The 23,910-nt window shown below is 35.8% G+C and overlaps 1 protein-coding gene across 1 annotated transcript in view; it reads right to left on the bottom strand.

Moving 5' to 3' along the window:
- ABCA13 (ATP binding cassette subfamily A member 13) overlaps positions 1-23,910 on the bottom strand; it is a 169,705-nt gene that overhangs the window by 8,231 nt on the left and 137,564 nt on the right. Inside the window, exons 49-52 of the mRNA XM_063177512.1 lie at positions 20,055-20,205; positions 12,678-12,812; positions 10,272-10,375; positions 7,979-8,071 (exon numbers count right to left, since the gene is read on the bottom strand). Of these exons, the coding sequence (XP_063033582.1) occupies positions 7,979-8,071; positions 10,272-10,375; positions 12,678-12,812; positions 20,055-20,205 (483 nt within the window). The remainder of the gene's footprint in view (positions 1-7,978; positions 8,072-10,271; positions 10,376-12,677; positions 12,813-20,054; positions 20,206-23,910) is intronic.

Genomic DNA, 23,910 nt, shown 5'->3' with positions numbered 1-23,910 from the left:
TCCTCTCACAGCTTTAGACACAAATACAATTTACAAACAGAACAAATCTTGAACAACATTGAAAACAAGGCACTTTGAAAAACATAGTGAAAAAAGAAAATAAAATTTAAAAAAAATTATTAAAACAAATTAATCACACTTTAAGATAATTTTAAATCACACAATGTATTTAATTGTTTCATCTATTAAAAAACAAGCAAAGACAATATCAAGAAAAAAGGTAATTAATTTTTAAATACTTGTATTTTTAATGCTAAAAATTGTATTTGTACTTGTATTTACAATACAATGTTAATACTTGTATTTTTAAATGCTAAAATCAAATGCAAATACCCTGTCACTTTTAAAATGGGATTTCCTTCTGCATTTATTCAGCACCTCAGTCTTGCTGAACAGATAAACTTGATTAGATGCAAACAAACAGACATAAATAAATTATAAAGTCTCTCTTCCATGTACTATTCATAGAGTTTGTTTCATCATTTTTAAGTAATTGTGACTTTTCCAGGGTAACAATAGAAACACAAAAACAGTTATTAAAATGATGACTAACACTTGTTCAGGTATATTGTACATGAACTATTTGTTCACACACACTCAGGCTTTCATATGAACCCATCTAAAGTTAATTTCTGTATTCAATATTATAATTGTCATAACAGTGACAGTCCCAGATTATGAGCAGTGCAGGGTGCAAAATTGCCTTGTTCTCTGTGCTCGTGTAAATTCTTAGATGTGATTTCCAAATATGTGGTGAAACCCTAAAAAAATCTTGATAACAGTTTAAACAGGTGCACACATCTCTCCATATTTGTGCTTGTTTGTCTGCGCATACTGCCAAGTATCAGGAATTTTTTTATTCTTGCATTATTTATATATTTCACTCCCAGAGAAACAAGAGCACCTGTATAAAGCTGATGGTACAGCCTATAAAGAACCCAAACTGTTTCCTCAAATCACCTTATGGGGCTCAACAGTGAAAAAGACAGGAGTAAGTAACATTATCATTGTGTTTCTATGACTGGGTTTGGGTGTACTGATTTTTAATAACATAATAATCATGATATATGTACTGATTTTTAATAACATAATAATCATAATAATCATGATACACACTAAAATATCTACTAAAAGACCTTATCAACACCTCAAGGTCAAATCTCAACCTAAAGAGTGTTTACATCAATTAGGTCATCACGCAGCACCTTGTAATGAAATCCCTGTTGTGAATGCCTGACAACATACACTGGATGTACCTGCTCAGACAACTGGCTTTATGTACTGCAATGCCTAGAAAATGTTGCAAATGAGACAGCAGATTGCTGAGAGAAAGGACGAGAAAGGGAAGAGAGTGCCTCATGGTTCTGGAACACCCTGGGAAACCAAATCTTACCCTTTCATCCTCATACACCCGTGTGGTCTGTGGTGACTCACTTATACCACACCTTTCTTTAGTGCTTTCCTGTCTTCTTAGGGGCCTACCTGGAAACCAAGGGCTCCAGCTGGCAGGGAGAATTCACAGTGCCTTCTGGAACACCCACAGCTACAGCTGAAGTTAACTGGAGTTTTGCTTTGAATACAATGTTGAACGAAGGTAAAATATTTAGTCATAAACTGTTCAGATGGGCTACCCAAACCCTTTTAACTTTAGCACCAATCTTTGGTTACTCCTCTATAAAAACGGAAGTAACTATTTGAAATCAAGTTTCCCAGAAGTGCTGTGGAAAACAAAGATGTTGATGCTTGTGAAGTCCTGATCTAATAAATGCTAATAATACTGTATTTTAGAACAGGTTTGAAAAACTCCTAGTAAAACAAATATTGTTCATTCCTGAGCTCTTAATCTGTGTGGTTTTTAAGTTTTAAGAGCTCTTTCCTTCAAACTTTCCTCTTGAAAGACAAACTAATAGCGATGTTACAAGATTACACATCCACTGCTTGAATACATTTTTCATGTACAACAGAAAGATTTTTTTTGGTCAAGAAGAATGATAATTATATTAATTTTTATATTTTATAGTATATATTAAGCTTATTGCTAGTATGTCAACTAATAACACTGTGTCCACCAAAGGCTGAAATATTGATAAGAACTTTAATTTTAATCCTCTCTTTTCCATATAAGAAAACTACATGTGTAGGTTTGAGGAAACAATAAAATATTCTCAATCAGTCTTTTAAAAAAGGGTAAAATATGAATAGTCTGTCAACATATTTTCCATTCTAAGTCTTTAAGTGCACAGATAAGACTTGCAGACCCCTGCAATTCTCCTTGGGCTGAGAGAAAAGGACAGAGTGAGGACACGTAGAGGAACAACATGAAGGCACCAAGGTCAGTGAAGAAAGAGTCAAGTCCCACATAGGAGGGATGAGGAGATGCCTTGACTTTGGGGCTGAAATCCTCTTGTAAAGCTATGGAGAAGAATGTAACTGACACATCAGACTCTTTTCCCCTGTAACTTGTTGAAAGTATGGGGAGATGATGTGTTCAAATTGTAGATATGAGAAAAGGCATCTATGCTAAAGTAAGCAGATGTTGACTTTGTAGCTGTGATCCCAAGAGATGTTTGAGCAGAGAGAGAGAGAAGAGTGATGAAGATCCTTTGCCCCCAAGGAGAGAAGATCTCTGTTCTCAGACATGAAGATGATCTCAGAAATAGATAAAGAGAGCCTTCGCTCTTGAACAGCTGACCTTTAAAATAGAACCCCATAAGTTGACATGGCCCATAAATGCAGCTGTGGGAAAGCTGTGAAAGATGGAAGGATCTTCACAATTTCAGATTTCCATGTGGCTGCTATTTGTGGAAATTAAAAGCCTTGAGAGAATTGTTTTCCTGTGGAGACGTCTCCATAAATTGACAAGAGGGACTCCTCTCCCTCTTCACTTGGGACTCCAAGCTGAATAAAAACTATTCTAGAGATGATAAACTGACTGAATTGTTTCTGCACATCATTAGAGGGAAAGAAAGAATTTGGGGGGCTGAAGGGGAGGGTAAGTGTTCTGAAGATTTTATTCTATTTCTTATTATTTCTGTTTCTGTTAATAAAGTTTTCTTTGTATACTTTTAAAATTTTGAGCCTACTTTGCCTTCTTCCTATCTCACAGCAGAAAATGAAGAAGTGTATTCTAGTGAGTGCGCTGTTGTTTCGCCAGCACTGAACCCACCACATTAATTGGTGCATTGGCCAGGAAACCTCAAATTGGCAAATCGAAACCACTACACAGCTATAGCAAATGAATTAATTGTTGGGTAATTTAATCAGATGGCTTGCTGATAAAATTTGAGAAAAGACTTGATGTCCAGCGCCTGACAAATTGGTATGGGTTTTTCTGATATGAGAAGTCTGTCCAGATGGCCCTAGAATGAAGGATAATATTCAAAATGTTGTTCTCAGAGAACTGGCCAGCTGTATCTCACATGAAAATGCTTTTGTGAATTTTTTAAAAAAGCATAAAGTATAATGGATAATACTGAAGAGAGCATTTAAATGTAATCCATTCACAATTTAGAGTAATTGACTCTGTTGGCAGGAGTTGTCTGAAATTAGGCTTTAATGGGCACAACTGTTAACACATCAATCTCAGACAAACTACATCTAGAACTAAGAAGCTAACTTTTGAAAATTGCCCTTCAGTTTGTTCTTCTACCCAATACATTTCTTGATATTTTTTTATAAATTTGCCACCTATAATAAAAAAACCTTTATATAGAAATTTTACCCTTATTATTCTGCTGATAAACTTCTGTAGATACTTTAAATCTGTTTAAACATATATAAATATAGTCAAGGTTCAGCAGCTGGGAGCAGAAACCCAAACACCGACACTTGTAGTGAGAAGACATTTTGGGAAGAACATTTTCTGACAGGCTTGCAGAAGGTCTGGAAAAATGGATCAAGTCTCACACATTAGAAGCAGCATCACTTTTTATATCCCTATGAAGCATTTATGTCTCACATTAGCATCTTCCTGGAGTTCACCCATACCCTTCATAGCAGAATTTTGTCCTGCCATCTGACAAAGCTGTACTCAGTCCACAATTATGATCTTTCACATCTGCCAAGGGCTGGAAGTGTAGCCAGAGAGAATGAGCTGAATCCTTGAACTCCCCAGCAAAGCAAAGAAGCAAATTTAACAGGGCCCCAAGGAAGACCCATTAAACCTTCATCACATATCCATCAAAAAGGTGATCATAATCTGGACTCTATAGGCTTGAGTGGTACTAAAGAATAAACAAAAGAAATAATTTTGAGGACTTCATCAAGACAGAATTCACCAAGAATGGAAGAAAAATGTCATTTTAGTATATGTGCCTACATTTAGAAGAGGAAGAAATTACTTGAGATATAGTAATGGAATCACGTGTAGTATCAAAATATGCTTCTATTTCTTACAGTACAGGATTTATAAATAAAAGCTGTATCAAAGTTTTCTTTGGTTTAAGGATTCATATAGTGTTTATATTTATCTCCTTGCAATCTTCAAAGCCAGATCAGGACATGTGGTGATTTCAAAATATTTGCTCAATTTGATTTGTAGAAACAAATTGAAAACAGACTTAAGGATGTCAAGAACAGCTTATAAATAAGAACAATTTTTAAAAAACAAGCTGTAAAATCTTACAAAGAAATCATGATAATCTATAACTCTCATGCCATTAATTTATTTTAGTACCATTCTTTCCTGTTAATATGAATGTGTATATTAGTAGCCTGATTCATTCACACACAGCACAAAAAAACACTATCCAAAAATACAAGCTTTTAGAGTATTGGTAATTAAATTGAATCAGATGCAACAAAATCAGTTTTGTTTATGCTTTCCTTATATTATTTCATGGAACATTTTTTTTTAAACAAAATATAAGAGGTGATGGGTTTTTTACTGTGAGATGGCGCATGGGACAAATATAATAGTGCTAATTGCATAAAAACACTGAAAAACTAGGAAAAGATTGGTGATTATATCAGTAGAGCTGGCTGTTAAGGAAAACATCCTTCCTTCCAGGTAGATGTTTCCTAATAGCAGCTTAGATTCACTAGTCCTTGTGGTCTACACTTTAAAAGAAACCGTATTTTACTCTGTATGGCAATGAGAATGATAGGGCTATTAAATTGTAGGAAAACTGGAAGGAATCACTCAGTACTCTTCCAAGTCCTGGAATCTTTTCAGGTGGAGCAGAAAGTGAGAAAATGAAGATTTTAAAATTATTTAAAGCTTAATTGTTTCAATGGATTTCTTTGGAATTCTGCTTCTCTGCCCCCTCCCCACCTCATGTAGATGCAGGAATCCTCCATAAGGTAGCATACCAGGAAATGTCTTCAAGTAAGTTTGGAACTTTAGAAAACATTGTAGATTCTGTGCAATTAATCTCCTAACAATTACTTTAAGTATGTCATAGCCTGGGTTTTATGATAAAGAATCATATTGGCATGTGTTGGAGGGATGTTTGGAAGCTAGATTAAGCCAGCAAAATAGCACAAGTAATGGAACAGTCTTTGACATCTTTCTAGCACTTGTCAAAAGATTTCCAAAGAAAACACAGAAATGTCTTTTCTGAAAGCTTTAGCAGCTGTGTGTGTGACACTTTAAGACTGTGCTCTCTACAGTGGTTTTGTTTTTCCAGCCAAGGAAATGTATCAGGCAGTCAGAGAAAATTCAGAAAATTGTATGATTTTAATTAAGTCCTTTGATAAAGCTCACGGGTTTTTTTTCTTAATAAAGGGTTCTAAAATTTTAAAAACTTTAAATAGGTTCCTGAAGAGTTAGCATGGAAAACTGGGAGACCAAGTCAATCAATAAGCTAGGAGTTGAAGTCCTGCCTTAAATGAAAAATCTTCGTGCAGCTTGAGCTACACAGTTTGTGTAGAAAGTCTCAGCAATATTGATCTCAAGCGCACATATTTTCCCATGTGAAGGTCACTGATGGACATATATTAAAAAACTGCCATGGAACACAAACCTGCTGACAGTATGAAATATTCTTAATATAGAGAAGGTGTGCTTTTTACAAAGTTACAACAATTTAAAAAAATAATTGCTATGAACATGACTGCCAAATATTTTTTTATGACCTTGCTTTAGAGAATTTGAAAGAGTCACTCATAAAGTCTTGATTCTGGAATGGCTGATCTGTGAGTATCTCTACAGTAATAACAGTAGCAGTATCATCTCAATAAGAAGTAATATGATGATGACACTTCCAGCAGGATACTTCTGCATTGATTTACTAACTGTGATCTGAAAGAAGTTTATCTACAGAGGTAGTGCAGCAAATTGAGAAATGACTGCCTTATTTATATGAATAAGTGCAGACTTATGAGTATGCTTTTGATGTCTTGTTTCCATAGGAGGAAAGATAGAAAGATGCTGCTAAAGGAAACATCAGAAGTGTCAAAAAAATTACAAAGTCACTGATAAGATAAAGGGGAAGGTAGCCTTTGTGGACTGTCTGATTTTGCCCACTCAAGGTCAAGCTGACAAGACCGAGATATGTACTCAATCCAGAGGATCTGAAACATAAGAAGTGAAGACTCACATTCCTCCCAGCTGACTTTACACACTCAGCTGAAGTGCCCAAGTAATACCATTTTTCCTGAGTGGGGGGACACGCATCTTCAAATAGCATTTTCACCTGTCTAAGATCTGAACTGTCCTTTACATATTGAGTTACACCGTCCTCTACGTATGATCTGTTTCTCATACAAATGAAATAAAGGATGCCTTCACACTCACTAATCTACTCCAGCCAGTGAGATAACAGGCCACGCTATGCTAGGAAATTTGGGAAGAGACAAGATGGCAAAGGCAAAGACCTAGATATGAAAGAGTAAGAAACTGCTGCCAGTAAACTGACTTCTCATGCCGGCAGAAATTGAAGCAAATAGGCACTGAAAGTTGTGCAAAGATGAAAACAAGGTTACAGTCACACAGAATCATCAGAATTAGAGATGCAGATATCAATGATTTTTTTCAATATCTGGATTGTAATATCCCTAACTGAAAGTTTGCCTCCATGGAAAAAACTTGAAAGGAGGGAGCTAGTGTGAGTCAGGCCCATCTTGTTAATGCAGCTGTGGAGCAAGGATCTATGGTTCTACCCAAAGAGAAGGCCAGAAAGCCAAAAGGCTTGTCATGGCACAAGAAGTTGTCCCAAGCACATAACTTCTGCCTTATAAGCATGGCAGACAGCAATTCCAAAGCATTTCTGTAGAGCTTGTTCCCAATATCAAGTGCATCTGCACTTAAGAGAACTAAGTGCTGAGCTAGTACAAAGCAGTGTAGCTTTGCTGCTTGTAAATGAGCTGTATCATCTTACATAGCTGACTGTCTGCTTGTCCTAACAATTACATTTGCAACTGAATGTAAATATTCTAGCTATAAGTTGCAGCAACATTCCCCTCAGCTTCCGATCCTGTTTCCTTTATGGTGGTTTGAGCACATCCTCTGAATTAAACATTCTCATTAATAGATATTAAATTAACTCATGAGCAGAGTTCAAACAGAAAAGAGGCTTATGCACATCAGGAAAAGGATGTAGAAAACAGCATAAATATCTGCAATTGTCAGTGAATTTGGTAGGGAGCAGAGAGAGTTCAAAGTAGATGTTCGTACTGGCTGCTGACCTGTTAAAAATGCTTCTTTCTGCTATGAAAAACCCTCAGAAGGAACCAAATTGTATTTCATTGCCATGTTGTAGCCTCACAATGTATTCTTTAGATTATGTGCAGAAGTGCTTCATTTTAGATGCAGATCTGTCTCTTTCAATTACCAATGCAGACTACAAAGCATTTTAGCAATGTCATATGTCAATTTAGCTTGCTAAGTTATCCTGATTGGCTCTTTTTTAAATTCAGTGACAGCAGGAAAAAGATGTTCTTAGCAGTCATAAGTGCCTATGCCTTAGCACTACTAAAGCATCTAGCCAGCTCTTAGATTGAATAAAGATGCAGAAGTTTTGATGTTGATGCATAATACCTGTTTTTAATGTGTTGGGGAGAGCCAAGACACTTGAAAGCTCCATTGACCATAATAGCAAGCCTTGTGCAGAGAGCTTCACATTCTTCCATACTGCAAAATAAATCGAGGGGAAAAAACCAAATAATTAGTAGTGAAATCAGAGAACATTTTTTATACCTAACTTCAGTTGAAGTGCAAGAATCTGGACAGATGCAAAACAGGTACACAAAACCTTTGGCTTCAAAGGGTGATAGTCAAAGTTATAACCCTAATCAGTATGTACCAAAAGCTGTTACCACATGACAGCTAGAAGAGAGCCTTAAACCATCATTTATATTTTAGTCCATACCTTATTGGACAATTCTGGTCAGAATATAATCATTCCTGAGATTGCTTATGGGGCGTTTGCCTGTGGTAATGATACCATGGGCAAATGCCTCATAAGCAATCTCAGGAATGCCACTGATGGAGACATGAACTCTGTTATTCTCTTTAATACAGGTTCATGGTTATTCTGAGCTAAAGGATAAAGGGAGAAAAAAGAAAACCTTGCTCAGCCTTTCTTTTGCATAGCACATGGCCTTGAAAAAAACAAACACTGGCAATTAAGTTCTGCCCTAGGAACAATTTCTTTATAACATGACAAGGCTGTGGTGAGAACTGTGATGTCTGAGACAGACAGGGAGAGAGCTGACACATCTTCCCACAAATCAGGAAATTCACTGAATGACTCCTAATGTTCCTCTTGGCATAATGCTCCCCAGCTGTGGCAAAATTACACAAATTTAGGGCTCTAGGGACAGTTGATAAAAGCTCACTCCTGCCCAGTTAAAACAGAAGCTTTGTCTCAGATTTGTAAGTAAAAAATTGTCTCAGAAAAGTAGGTGAACAGCCCTCAAAACCTGATTTTTACACAGCAAACCCTCTCTATACCTTACACATGTATTTGCTGACATGTACGAAAGTTTACTTCATATGTAAAATTCCTGTACTTATACAAGTAAATAATCTCAAAGCCCCAATGGCCTTCAGACAATAGTATAAATAGTATAAAATAATTTCTCCTTCCTTCACCCTGGCACAACAATGTGAACAGTAACATTGTACTTATGGTCTGCTTCAAGTCATTCATTTGTAGAGTTAAATGTGTGGTTAGTACAATTTGATGGATTTTGTTTACAACATATTAGCAATGAGATCACAGGTCTCTTCTATTTAGCTGGTGTTTGACAACTAGAGGTTCTTAATCTGGGCTAAAAAATCAAAGCATATTTTTTTCTGAAAATCACAGAGCTGAATTCACAGTGTATAACCCACTTTCTCTACATGAGTGTGCTGGTAAGCACTTGGCCATCAAACCCAGGTACATGAATTTTAAAATTCAGCTTCTGTAAATAACATACTAAAAATGTTTGGAAAATTTTTCCATCAATGATGGACTGGGACAACAAATTCATCTTAACAATATCTAAAAAAAATATGAAAATATAAAACATTGGAGGAAGTTTGGCCACATTGCTTTATTAATTCATCTGTACTTCAAATCTCGTTTGTCAAATGTTTCATTGCTGTTCTGATAATTGAATTTTCTCTTCTCTGAACATGTTTTCATGATCTTTCCCTCATTTAAAGGAATTTTTAATATAATTATACATACCATATATATATTTATATACATTACCTGAGGGAACATTTAATTTATTTCATTTCACTATAGATGTTACAAAACAGTATTGATGTTTCCTCCATTAAACCAATATGCCAGTGACCATATCAGAGAACTGACAAGGTATTTAATGTAGATGGACTCTTCTAAGAGGATGGGGTCTCTCCTACCATTTCCAGTAATGCATAAGAGAATAACTGACGCATCCATTTTGAGGATGCCATGGCTTACTCTTTTCACATACTGATGCAAATCAGAAAATTAATAAAATCAGAAAATTTTTCACTCACGCCTCCTTTTGTAAGGATTTTTAAGGTAGCCAAATACAAAAAAGTAACCTGATGTTCCAAGCAAGAAGAGAAACTAGAACACTGAGTAAAAAGAGCATGGAAAAAGAAGAATTACTTACTTAATTACTTATTAATCAGTTTTGCTGTGCCTGCAGCCCCTTGAGCAACACTCTATTTTTAAAAAATTAACTATGAAAAATATTTGGGATCTAAATAGGTTTCTTTTTGTTTAATAGGAAAGAATTGCCATAAAATTTCAAGAATTAATCTGTGTTTCACAACAGAGTGAGCAGGTTTTCACAATATACTCTTCTGCAGCACAGGAGTATGCTGGCTGCTGGGATAAGGATCTTACCTGTGGGATGTCAGCACAGCCGCACAGCCATCCTGAACTTCCTTCAGGATAGCTTTCCAAAGGTACCGTTTAGAGCAGGGATCCATCCCAGAGCTGGGCTCATCCTACAGGAAAAATGAAAATGACACAGCAGCATGGAAAAAGCACACCACAGGTTCTGCCCAGCATGAAGAATTAACACAATTCATAATAAAATCATATGTTTTTCTCTTTAAATGTCACATTTTCAGAGGGCCACTTAAGTGACAGCCTGATCAAAGTTTTGCTTTAACACATACAGTTTAAGGTCTAAGTTTATGGAAGGCACATTTTAGTAAAGAAGTATATATATATAAACAATATTTAAATATAATCTAGGTGTACTTATAAATGCTGATCATATATGTATAGCTATAAGTATTTATTAATCTGTTTAATTATATGCATATACTCTTTTTTAAAAGACAGACTTGGAAGTAGTTCTTTTCATTTTCTGGAAGGATTTGGTGACTGTTTCTGACCTGCATACACATCTGCCATGAGCACAAAAAACTGGAGAAGTCCTATACCTCCCAGATGTCTACACTGCCCATCCCACATCCAGGTGTTTGATAAGATGTTTGGATTTGACATCTTATGCCAATTCTTCCCACAGCCCTTTTAAGAGGAATTTTTAACCACAAGGGAGAGAATTCACAGGATAAAATAACATTAACTCAGTGCAAAGAAACTGGCAAACCCATTTCCCACTTGGATGGCTTTCAAAATCTACATTGCCCCTTCTTATCTACTCCTGCTTTCTCCATAAATTAAATTTTTAACTTCATCCATTCATAGAAACAAAAGGAATTATATTTGATTGATAAATCCAGTCTCTGTCACTACAAAACTAGGAAGAAGGAAACTCTTCCAGTTGCTTTTATCCAGTGGAATTCCATGGGGAGTGTCAGCACCTGGTAGACAAGTATGGCTTTGCCCAGAGTATTTTCAGCAAGGAATCCCAGCTGAAACCTGGAAGCAAAGTTTTCAAGAAACAAAGCAAACAAAACATCCAGTTTGAAGATAATTTTAGTGCTTCACTGCCAATGTCAGAGGTTAAAAAATTTAGTTCAGTCTTCCATTATCTGTGGATTGCTAACAAAGAAAACATAAAACACAATAAACATGAAGCAACCTACAGTGTTGCTCAAATTAATAGCTATGATCCTGGATGCAATTTAAAAGCAGATTCAGTAGTTTATATTGCTGTCTTTGCTTTCAGATGAAATAATAAAAAAAACCCTCCTTTTAAAATATTGAAAAACTCTTTTAGCTTTCTAAAGACAGCAAATGTTTTGAAGAATTTTACATGTTTAGATATCTTTCTTTCCTCTTTTCATTATATATGCAACAGTCTGTGCCCTGCAGCAAAAAGTAGGCTGAAATGGATACTTGCAGTAGTACATCGTCATAAAGACATTCAAAACCAGTTGGAGCATTTCCTAAGATCAGGAATAAAACACTGATTTAAGATAATCTCCTCCTTTTACTAGCTGAACAAGGGCCTGTTAAAGCAAAAAATGCAAATAAAATGTCTTCTCTTAGAAATGAGGCAACAATAGGCAGTTAGAAGCAGCAAAATATGTGTAATCTTCTGAAACACAAACCCTGGAGAAAAACTATTTTATCTGGTTCTGGTTTACCTGCGATCTTTTCCTGGAAGCCCAGGAATCCCCCTGAACTCTGAGGAGCAGCTTTCCTACCCCTGACTGTTTTGAAAGGTTTATTGCACTGGTTTAGCTCTTCCCAGCCAAGTTTTAAGAAAGTGAGGTTCAATATTCTCTAGTGAAACAACAGGCAATGGTATGAAAGAGAATGTAGTGCATTACAATGCAGTTCTCAAAGCTTTGTAGCTCCCTCATCTTCAATACAGAAGGCATTGTTTATGCTGGAGGGGCCAGCATCAGGCCTAAATGGGCAGTAGTATGCAAGAACCAAAACAACCTGGGATAAATAATTCAAAGTAATATAATTCAGAAGTATTGCTTGATTGGGTGACTTCTAAATGCAACAAAATGTAAGAACTAGCCAGATTTATGAAATAAATCCAACCTAGTAAGAGTTAGGAGTCTCCTGAAAGAGCATGGGTCAATTAAACACGTATTTGCACCGCGGAATACTACAATTGTATTTGTGTTGATGGCTTTTTTTTCTGCTCATCCAATTGCTCCAAGGAAGAATAAAATAAGAAAAGAAAAACAATTCCACTTTCTATTTTTGGGAGCACTGGAGAATAAAATTAAAGCCATTAATACAGCAGAACAAAGAAGATAGTTGTACATTAATTACTCACCGACTGATCAGGAAAACACCTGATGTTCCTTAGAGCAACATACACGACAACAAAATTCAATGTAGCCCATTTTTCATAACCACGGTATTACTCACCAGTAAAAGTATTTGGGGTTTACCAACTAAAGCCACAGCAGTAGAGAGCTTCCTCTTTGTGCCAGCACTGTACGTTCTCACCAGTTTGTCAGCGTGTGCGTTGAGGCGTAACCGGTTAACAAGGTCCTCTGCAACCTGTGGTTTGCAAATTTGAAGGCCAACAAAAATGAGACAGATTACATAGCATTTGTGCATAGATTGAAAGAACATCCTGTTCATGCATGTTAAGAAAATGTACATGTTGTTTCCTTATTTATCCACACTTGCTGCACATTATTACTTTTGAATCTTAAACATGGGCAAAATACTGCCCCGGGGCCCCTTTGTTCTTCAAAAATGATAAGGATTTTCTCATATAGAAGTCTGGCTTTGTCACTGCTCAGCACAGTCATTTGTATTTGGTTTCTGTCCATGGGTCAATGATCTAAAATGCCTCTCATTTCGAAGTATTCTCTTCTATTTATTTAATCAAATACCTGAGTAATTGAAAATTCAAGAAAAAAGATCTCCATCAGCTACAAAAAAAGATGAAAATGTCAGAAAACCAAGTCACAGTTGTAGATTTAGAGCTTCTTTAAGACAAAATGTAACAGGATCAAATTAATATAACTTTTTAATAACTGGGTGGGGTAAATTGATCCTAGCTGGATTGGTTTTAATTGCTTTAACAAGAATTTATGATCAGAGCAAGCTGGGAAGGCATGTGAGCATAGCTGGAGACGACGCTCATGCTGTCCCCTATGGCCTTTTTCTTTACCCTGTGTCAGAGACAATCCTGACATACAAGGTTCCCTAAAATACTGGTGCTAGAGAATATTAAATGCAGCAATAATCTTAATCCATCCATATCAGCTACTACTGCTAAACTGTCCATGGAGATACAGCTCAAAACCATGAGGGACACAGCAGAAACTTTTCTGCTTGCTGCTGCCAAATGCAAAGCAGCAGGTGTTTGGCATGGAGTCCTGGGGGGGATGTGTCATCAAGGAGTGATCAACCCTATAACAGAGCAAGTGTGTCTTCTACCTGCACGTAGGACAGGTGGAAGATTGTTGTAAAACAAGGAGTTGCATGGTGCTCTTATTGCCCAGCATTAACTGCCAGAGCACCAGTGGCAGTATGGTTCATTCTCTTTGCTTCCTCTACATTGCCTTCAGCAAAAAGCAAGGAGGGACTTGAAAGCTTAGTTATATCACATGGACAGTCTCCATTTAATTCAAAATTCCAATTGAAAAACAATTCAAAAACCAATATTGTGAATTAATATTCACTATACAACATAAACAAACTGCCACAAGCGTAATAATACTTTCTCATTAGATTTTTATGCAAGCATCTTTGGCAATGATCAAAATATTCATGACCCTTTTAGCAAGATTTTTCAGTTAAACTTATAAAAGTAAGAGACATCTCTGAGAGAAATTTGTCTGTAAGAAGGAACAATGCTGCAGAGGTGAGAATCTGCATATTCTTGTGATGATCCTTGGACTGGTATCCATAGTCACTGTGTTTGGGGTACCTGGATGTATAACCTGACAGTAGTGCATATTCTCATACAAAACCCACAATTCAGAAATATTGCTCTGTCTACTTTAGATGCTAAGAGGTTTAAAAAAATGAAATTATAAATGTTAAATTAGCCACAGGTAATATTATACTGAAAAGTTCAAGCAACACACAAAGTGAAGTATTCTAAAGCATGTCGTAGACACCTTATCCTGTCTACAAAAATGACTTGACAGCTACTATTGGGAATGTATAAATATTAGTGACTAAAGGATTATCCTCCTAAACATTCACCAACAGTCACACAAATTACACAGAAGATCTCATAAGAATTTAAGAACAGAATGTGAAAAAATATGCAACCCCATGTTTACATCAAATATACATTTTAAACTTCAATAAGCTTCAAGAGTAATTGAGGACCATGAATCAGGGCTGAAACGTAGTCAAAACTATACTTTAGCTATGAGTAGAATCATTCTTTCTGACTGCTTTGAAGTGCCACCTAAAGTCAGCAAAATGCCTTTTATTTTTGTTTTGGAGAGACAATGAATGCTGCATGGGGAAGAATTTGGAAGGTCAAAGAATAGTGCCAGATAAAGAAGAAAGTAACTATTCAAGTTAGATGGATCTTGTAGTCTGTAGCCCCCAAGGAGACTCAATCATGTCAGGTGTGAACACAAAGTTCTTTGTAGGGAGCAGCATTAAAAAGAACTAACTTTGCAAAATTTGTAATTCCTCACATTGAATTGTCCTCTCTCTGGTGTGTGCTCAAGCATTCAGCATGACTCCATAATCTCCTATTTCCTACAAGGAAGTAAAGCCTGGCAAGCATCCTGCTACAGAAATTTTCAAGACAAGGTTTAAAAGCTAAATAGGTAAAAGAAGAGGGGTGGGAATCATTTCATAGTAACCACTTTGTTGCTGCATTAAATGTGGAGGCCTTCCAAGAAAAACCTTGCATGTCACCACAGTGCACAACACAGTCTGGCCTCATATCCAGGTACACTTCCTTGGTGCAAAACATCAAATTAGAACTGTTTTGGAACTGAATGACATCAGCAACATAAAGGCAGAAGGAAGGGCCAACTTTCTTATTCCTAAGTACTTCCCAGTTTCACTTAAAAAAAGTCTCCTAATCCTGCTACCTCCCTCAAATCTTATATTTCAAAAAAGCACCGCAGACTATGGTTCAGCAAATATGAGAATATAGAGCTCAATCTTCTTTCAAGAGGAGACCCCAAGACTTTTTTCTTTAATGCATATTATAAGATTTCCAGTAATGTTTCAGCTTCATCAATAATACCTAAGCAACAACAAAACAGCAATTTGAATGAAATTAGAAATATATATTAGCTATATTGTAGAGGAGCCTGAATATCTCCATTACAACTTCGTCTGTATAGCCAGTGCTTTTTATCATACTACACTGTAATGTAAATACAAAAATCCCTCTTAAACAACTTTAAATGGAAGTCAGAATTGAGCATGTGATCAATCTGCAGATACAGATACACATTTAGGCAAGAGAATTACAGTTCTAATGATTTCCTTTCTGTAGTGAACGTGAGATATATACACAAGCACCTTCTCTCCTTCCTTGTCATATTCATCATGATGCTCTATTTGAATAATATTTCATTGACCTTCAGCAGCAAAGAGTGAGGAAATACATCAATTTATTTAGTAAGCTGGTAACATTGAGGCCAAATCAAAAGCTACAGTTGTATACAAATATATACATTGTAAGCACACTCAAACCATGAAAATATTTTATGTCTATTCATGGCTGTAATAATGTACTTAAATGGTTTCCTTCCTTCCTTCCTCCCCACACCAGCAGTAAAAAATATCACAGACTTCACATCTATCAGCTAGCAATTTCCCAATTTTCCAATATTTCTCAAAATTTTTTCTTATTTTCTTATCAGTTCTAATATACTTAGCAACAGATTTTCCCCAAAGTTAATTTGGGCTAGTCCACTTAGTTTTAGAATAGGCATTGGAATGAGCCCTTCAATCTGCAGCATCTAAACAAAATCCCCCAATACTTTGTGGAGTTCCTGAAGACAATATTCATTCCAGAAGAGGCAATAATAAGATAACTTTTTACACACATGCCATTATCTGTGGGAGTAATGGTCAAAACAAGCATGGCCTCCTCCATCCACCAGGGAACTAAGAGATCCATTCCACTGAAAAGCAGTAATTGTGTAACCACTAATGCCTATGGGCTTCCACTCCCTTTAAAAATTACCTCCAAAAGTCAAGTAAATTATTAAGTTGTGCTAAGGACTTTCAGTGTGTGTGTCTTGCAGAAAAACTGGGAGTTATCAATCTATTGAAAGACTAGAATCAATCTATTCAAAGACTAGAAACATAATGGTGTGTCAATCTTGAGTTGAAAGGTTGTATCCATCAGTGTATTAGATTTCATAATTTCTGACACAACAAATAAAATGGATAACTTCTTGCTTTATTTAAACAAATTATTGTAAAGCAAATCTGATCCAATACTGAAAATATGTATCATACCCAGTTGAAATGATAAGAAACATGGATTGAATTTTAGAGTCATCTGAAAAATAATTTTACATGTCCAAAGTAGTAATTCAAAGTTTGAGGCTCTGAGTAAGTGGATACAGTGTAGTTTGAACATCCTAAACATTCATCCTAAGCAATCATTCATCAATTCCACACAAAACAGTATTTATTTGGCTCTCAAGTAAACTTAAAGTTGTTTATTTCTTATATTTGGAAAGTGTATATCCATACTCAAATTATCAAATAAACTTGAAGTTGTTTATTTGTTATATTTGGAAAGTGTATATCCATGGTCAAGTTTCTGGGGAAGAGTGTTTTTTATCCCAAAATCTCACAAAACTGTACACACTAATTCTGCTTGTGGTCTGAAAATAAGTAAACATACAAAGAATGTATGAATTTACAGATTCCCATTTCCAGCACCTATAGAATAAAATGCGTAAGAAAATCATTGAGATTCTAGAATCAGAGCAAAATCTTCCTGGAGAGTAATGAAAAGAGAGAGCATACTGGCACTCCAAAAAAGTTACCTCAGAAGACCGGATAAAGCTTCTTTTGAGATTTGCAACAGAAGTTTTAATGCTAATGAAGGATGCCATTTGATGCTATGCTAATAATTTTAATTTTTTAACAAGATGAGTACTGTATTTTGGAACATATTGAGATCTAGGAAGTTGATATATTAAAGAAATAAAAATTAAAAGTACTATGCTCAATCAATATCCTTCTAAATAACATAAAAGTTTTACTATAATTTTTCCAATTTTGAACAAAAATAAACTTTCAGAGCAGATTTGTGAAGTATAAAAATTCACATTACATGTGAAGCTTAACACTGATAGTAAATGACCCATTTTTCTCCTCCTTTCCCATTCATTTAATTACTGTTTTGGAACATTAAGTGCACTCAACTTTATGTCAGGCACTTAACTCCTGCTGCTGATAAATTTGTCTAGCAAAGGATTTGGTCCTTGACGTTAGTGCTTCAATAGACAACTTCAGCGGCAGCACAACCTGTGAGTCACCTTCCTGCTCACCAATTTCTTAAAAAAACAAATTGAATATATGTTTCTTTTGTTTCTTTTGTTATCAAACCAATGCACTCTCTAGACTATATGTGTCTGTGCATATTAGTGTAATTAGTCACTGGTAAATATTCAGAGGCAGGCCTGGAGTGCTGTATCATAGGCGGGAGGGAATGATGAGAAAATAACAGCTTACGTTTCCATACAACTGCTCCTCTAAAGCATTCCAAAGCCTTATTTTCTTTATAGGCAGCTAAAATGCTCACTTTCTCCAGGCACCAGCCATTTCTGAGTTGAAGCACAGCAGCTGTTGAGTGCTTGACAGACGTGCCACACAATCAGGAGGGCTCACTGACAAAAACATTTGTTTTCCTCTGAGATAGCTGCATTTCAGTTTTTGGTGGAGGAAAACCAGAGCAGCGAAATGTTACTTGCAGGAACGCTTTGATGCCTTGATCGCAAGCATATGGCAACAAAGTCTGCTCTGCAATCCATGCAGGCAAAAAATTAAGATAACTGAAAAGAAGGATGATTTTTCATTCACAAATGTGATGCTAAGGCACAGAAGGCTGACTATAAAGAATACTCTAAGCATATACCTAGATCATCTGAGGTCCAGGAAGGTTAATGTTTTTCTTCTCTCAGCGCACACAGTAACATAACTCATATCTAAATGAATGATTTTCATCCATTTGAAGTGGGAAGTGTATTTGATGTACCACACCACTTCAGGAACTCTTCCCTAACTGCTATGGAGGAGCTGACACTTCATGGAGAAAACAGGTAATTAATTATAGTTGAGGGCAAAAATAGCAGCCATGCCTTAATATATTTCTTTTAGATCAAGGGAAATAGTTTCAATACTCTGCTAGTAGTCTGAAGTAAAAATTAACATAGTAAATTATCAAGGGTAAACAATCAAACAAAAGACTGTATGATAATTTCTGAGCAGTCTGCAAGTAACATGTTAAAACAAGTAAAAGTCCAGGCTTTGCCCTGGACAATGGATACTGCCAAAGACAAGGGGCAAAGTCTTGCAAGAATTACTTATTTTGCCCAGAAACACCCAAATTATCAGCTTAAAACAGTAAAAATTCAAAATATTGCCTGTCCTAATGAATACTCAATGTCCCTTACAGGAATCCTACTTTTTTTCTGAAACAGCACCTTTCTGCTGAGGAAAAAGAAAGACTACAGAGAATCAGAAAGCAGCCCTCTCACATACAGTCAAGGAATTGGTTGCAAACCACTTATTGGACCCTGAGGCAACAGCCAGAAATGCACTGAGTAGTAGGAAAAAAACAAAAAAGCTATTTCAGTTCATGCAGTTTTGCTTCTGGAAAAATGAAAGGAAAACAACAGGCACTATTTTGGAGGTTACAAGGGCAGTGCTACAGCAATATCTACTACTTGGGACCAATCTATACAGCAGGAATTGAAAGATACTAATTTCATGTCACACTACATGTTTTCTCGTGTTAATAGAGATGCAATTAAGCAGACAAGACTGAGCAGCTCAAGTCAGGTTGTATTGTAAACTTCCATCTGCTGATCCGGGAAAAAACCCCATATTTTACCCAGTATCTGTTTCATACTTAATTTCTGTATCTGCTGACTTGCTGCCTCATTACATAAAAAAGTTCAGTCTGCTGATCAGCACAGCTACACCTCTATCTGTAAATCCAAGCTCCCAGTGATATTCCTAGATATTGTCAACTTGTATGCGCGTAAGTTCTCAAAGCATTTTCTTTGGCCTGTTCTCCCTGGACAACCCAAGCTTTGTTTGGCAGCTAGAGAATTTAAGAGACTGCTCCCATCTTGAGAAGTTAAAGACAGCAGAATGCTGACAGCTCCTATCCCAGCACCCAGGTGTTCATTTATTTATAAGAATCATAAAATAATTTTTAGTTCCTTCAAAGTTAAATGGTATCTCTGAAGAAAAGAGTTTTTCAGAGGTACAAGACTCAAAGCATGGTGTTCTCTAACAGTTCCTCATGTGTGATAGTGAAGGCATTGAACCATTCATAAATTTAATTTCTTTTAGGGGTTTTGTGCCCAAGAATTCATTTGCAATAATGTTATTTTACTATCTGCAGTGATGTTATTGTGTTTTGAACTGCCATAACAGACAGAAAAAATCCAAATTATTTAAATAAAATTGTGGCAATGAAAAACCTTATTACTGAAGTTGTTAAGATGAAATATTAGATGGTTTCTCATGTTCAAAAGGTACAATTGTTTTATAAACCCCACAGTGTAGCCGGACTATAGCTCCCCCTGCAAATCTGTTCTGGATAGTTACCTTATGGATATCTTGCTTTGGAATTCCACGCAGCGTGCAGTAATAATAAAGGTGCTCCCAGCCTGTTAAGAGTTCATCCAGGGCATCTTGTTGTGGACAATATCCAATAAGAATACCTTCAGAGCTAGCAGAGAGTATATCCATTTCAGAACTGTTCAAAGAAAAAGAAAAATATTCAAATGTTGTTGAACAAATCCCATGGCCCTGGGTTCCACACTTGGGATACAAGACAAACACACATAACCTGAAGTCTGCAGATCAAGGAGTTTGAGTCTCTTTGCCCTGGTTACTTAGTGCAGCACCACCCACACACAATGCACACTTTTGGTCCCTTTTGGGTTAGCACAGCCACCGGCATGTCACTGTTGTGACAGCATGTGTATCAAGGTCAACAGACCAACACGTGAAGAAGAGACGTCCATGAGAATTAATGCTCACCAGTTTTACTTCTCTTATCTTTTTGGGTAGTACCTGCTCTAAAGAGACACATTTCAAACCAGGCATTGCTCATATTGGATATTATACTATATACAATATTATATTCATATCGATCTCATTGAATATTGAAGAGGAAGGACTTGAGAGAGAGGGAAATTTTGCTGGGTATTCTTTGTGTATCTATGACCACACATATGCATGCGTGCATTCTCTAAACAACAATAGCAAAACAAAACACAGGATATTAAAGCCTAGTAACTTAAAAGACAATACAGGAAAAAGTATAAAATTATCCTGATTTCAGAGACTTTGGCCTTCACTTTGTAGCTCTACAGCATTACTTGAAATTACATTCATTGCTAAGAAGCAAGCTTGATTGCAAGGGTGTCTCATTACCCATAATGACACTAAATCTATCCTATTTATTCTAGCATCTAATTCAACACTCAACGATGCTTATTTACATGTACAGAAAGACCTATCAAAATGAAGATACTTAATAATAAAAAAATCTGAGCTTTGAAGGAAAAAAGTTTTCAAAAGATTCTGAGTAACAGAATATTTTTCCTCTAAGTGGTTTTTTACATTTCTGATTAAAAGAACATAATATATGATTAATCATTTAGACACAAAGTAAATGTGTTAACTGCAGGATCTACAAATACTAGCACTAGCGAAAATATAAATATGTATCTCCTGTTAACAAGATTCAGGAGTCTGGGGAGAAAAAAAAAACTGCATTTTTCCTAATGAACCACAGCGTGAAAATATATTTTAATGCTATCAAAAGATAAATTGACATGATTATTACAAACCTTGCCATAGACTAATTAGAATGGTCCTTTGCTGTTAATGGCAAACTTACAAAATCAGGGTATCTTGGCTGGTTTGGATGGTGCTACATAAATTTTCTGCCTATAGACACCTCTCTAAATAATGAGTTAGCAAAAAATAGGTGATAGGGGAAAGAGGATAACAGGAGTGTTCCTCATTAATTTATATCCATCTATAGGACATTTTCAATGCAGTATATCCAGAATTTTTACTGTCTCAGTTTCCAATAGTACATATGGCAAATTAAACCCTTTTTCTACAGTCATCTTTACCATAAGATGTGGATTGAATAATGCTGATCTTATATAACCAGTCAGAAGCAGTGGATTCCTTATTTAGTTAATTCTAACATAGCGAAATACTATTCGCAGTGAACTGTTAACTAACTAGATGCTGTTGAACATAGAGAGATGTGTCTGAGGTTTGTTTTGCTGGGAAGATTCACACACAGGGTATTCTTTTGGTGCAGCTGCTGTCTTTTGAGAAAAAAGAGTCTGGGCTTTTGATAATATGCCAAGTTCAGTCAGAAGGGAACAAATCTCACTCAGGGGTAATTTCAGGGACATTTACTCAGCATGAACTCTGGCGCTGGATAGAAACATCTCGTCTGCAATGGGCCCCTACCATGAAGAACAAAAAGTTAAATATGGACTGCTGCAAAATAACCACAGACATCTAATGTTCTTTGGCTAGAACTATATTAGAGCCTCCTAATCCAGTTTGCATCAGGAAATAAAAAGTGTCCTCAGTGCTAATTGTACACACAGGATTCTAGTGCTCTGCCCATCTAATGCACCCAGTCTTGGGTGAACAGTATCCCAGCCACTGACCTTTAGCTTTCATAAAGTGAGGGCAAAGTGAGAATGCATCATTTAATATTCTTACTCAGTTTGATCCCCTATCTTGCAGCTTTATCCATTAGTGCTGACCCTGAACACTTCAAGACTTCCCATTAATGCAGAGATTCTATGGTTCTATGGCACTCACTAAAGAACTCATGGACCTTTCCACCTCACTCCTCCCCCTCATCTCTGTATCTGTCAAATCAAAAACAATCCAACCAGAAGACCAAAAAAAAAAAAAAAAAAGCCATATTAGGAACCTTTTTTTTTTTTTTTTTTTTTTTTTAATGTGCAGTATAATGCCTTGTCTTCCCTTATCAATATCACAGAGTAAATTTCCAAATCAAAATTTAGGGCATTATCATTTCATTTTGTTTAGCCAGGTCCTACCTTTTTTCTGAAAGTATAAACAAGATAAATAAAAAATAGATGAGAGAAAAACACATTATCATTTTTAATTAGAGTAGATATTGTACAACAGAAAACAAGCTCCTGTCTTAGCAAATTGATTTTCCTTGAAATTCAATTAATCTGTCAGATTATATTTTTATAATATAATTAAATGACCATTTCAAGTAGTGATGGCTTGATACCAGAAAATCTTCTCAGTAAATGATATACTGTAAATATTTTTCCCTTTTTTTAAAAAAAATTCTGATTTGATTCATTTAACTAATTATAATCCTTTTCTTCTTTAACAAACATCATCATATATGCTATTATCAAAATCAAATTCAAAAGATATATTTTTAATATTTTCTAAAATATAGATTAGCATGTAGCAAAATGCTGATTTTTTTTATTCTCAAGCCAGAGAAAAACAGCCATTTGTTTTCTGCCCTATTATTATCAGGATGCCATAATTTTTCACTAAACTATTCCCATTAAAAACAAGACATACAAGAGGAAAAAAACAGCTCATTTTATAAATAGAGAGAAAGAATATTTAAGTATGAATTCCAACCTCTCTCAGGCTTTTGTCCATAGTACAGTAGACACAATGAAATCTAATGTAATATCTAAAACTATGGGGAGTAAAACACTTTTGCACTAAGCTTTTACACTACTACACAACTTTCTGTATCTTTATAATAACACAGTATACTTGTTATCTATAAATTCTGTTAGTAATTTTGATTACATCATCTGATCAAGATATAACATATATTTTTTTCATTTTTCTACTTCATTTTTAGACCACATCCTTATGTTCAGTCAATACTTCCCCTCGTTAGTTAAATTTTCCTTTAGAGTGAACAGCTGCAACAAATGACATCACTGGAATATTTCCAGAAACCTTTATATTTTAAATATAGTCTTAAAGTTGCAGAATTTCATTTCTAGAGCTCCTTTCGAAATGGTCAACAGAACATCTGGCATCCTCAAGAAAAATAGTGGAGTCTAGCACTTGAAGCAGGGAAGAATTTCTATTTTATCCCTGTCTAAGTATTTTGGTGAGAATCATGATATTTTGGTGCAAGACATCCTGAGAAAATGTCCAGGACTCAATAAGACTTTCCTCACTATGGAATGTTCACCCTATAGGTTTATACTATTGAGGAAAGAAACTTGCCACGTTTTCAAGATACTGAGATCATAAACTAAAATCAGAGAATAGAAAATTTTTGATTCTGAATTGTTCCTCCACGGACCATTGCAAGGCTTTTTATCTTGATCTATTTATTCTGAGTGCTTAAAGAAAGCCCTGCAATCTGATTACAGGTTACATGGGGGTGGCATGG

Source organism: Melospiza melodia, chromosome 1 (assembly GCF_035770615.1).
Source record: "Melospiza melodia melodia isolate bMelMel2 chromosome 1, bMelMel2.pri, whole genome shotgun sequence".
Classification (NCBI taxonomy): Eukaryota; Metazoa; Chordata; class Aves; order Passeriformes; family Passerellidae; genus Melospiza; species Melospiza melodia.
The sequence above is the reverse complement of the archived record's forward strand: the minus strand, read 5'-3'. Positions and strand labels throughout refer to the sequence as shown.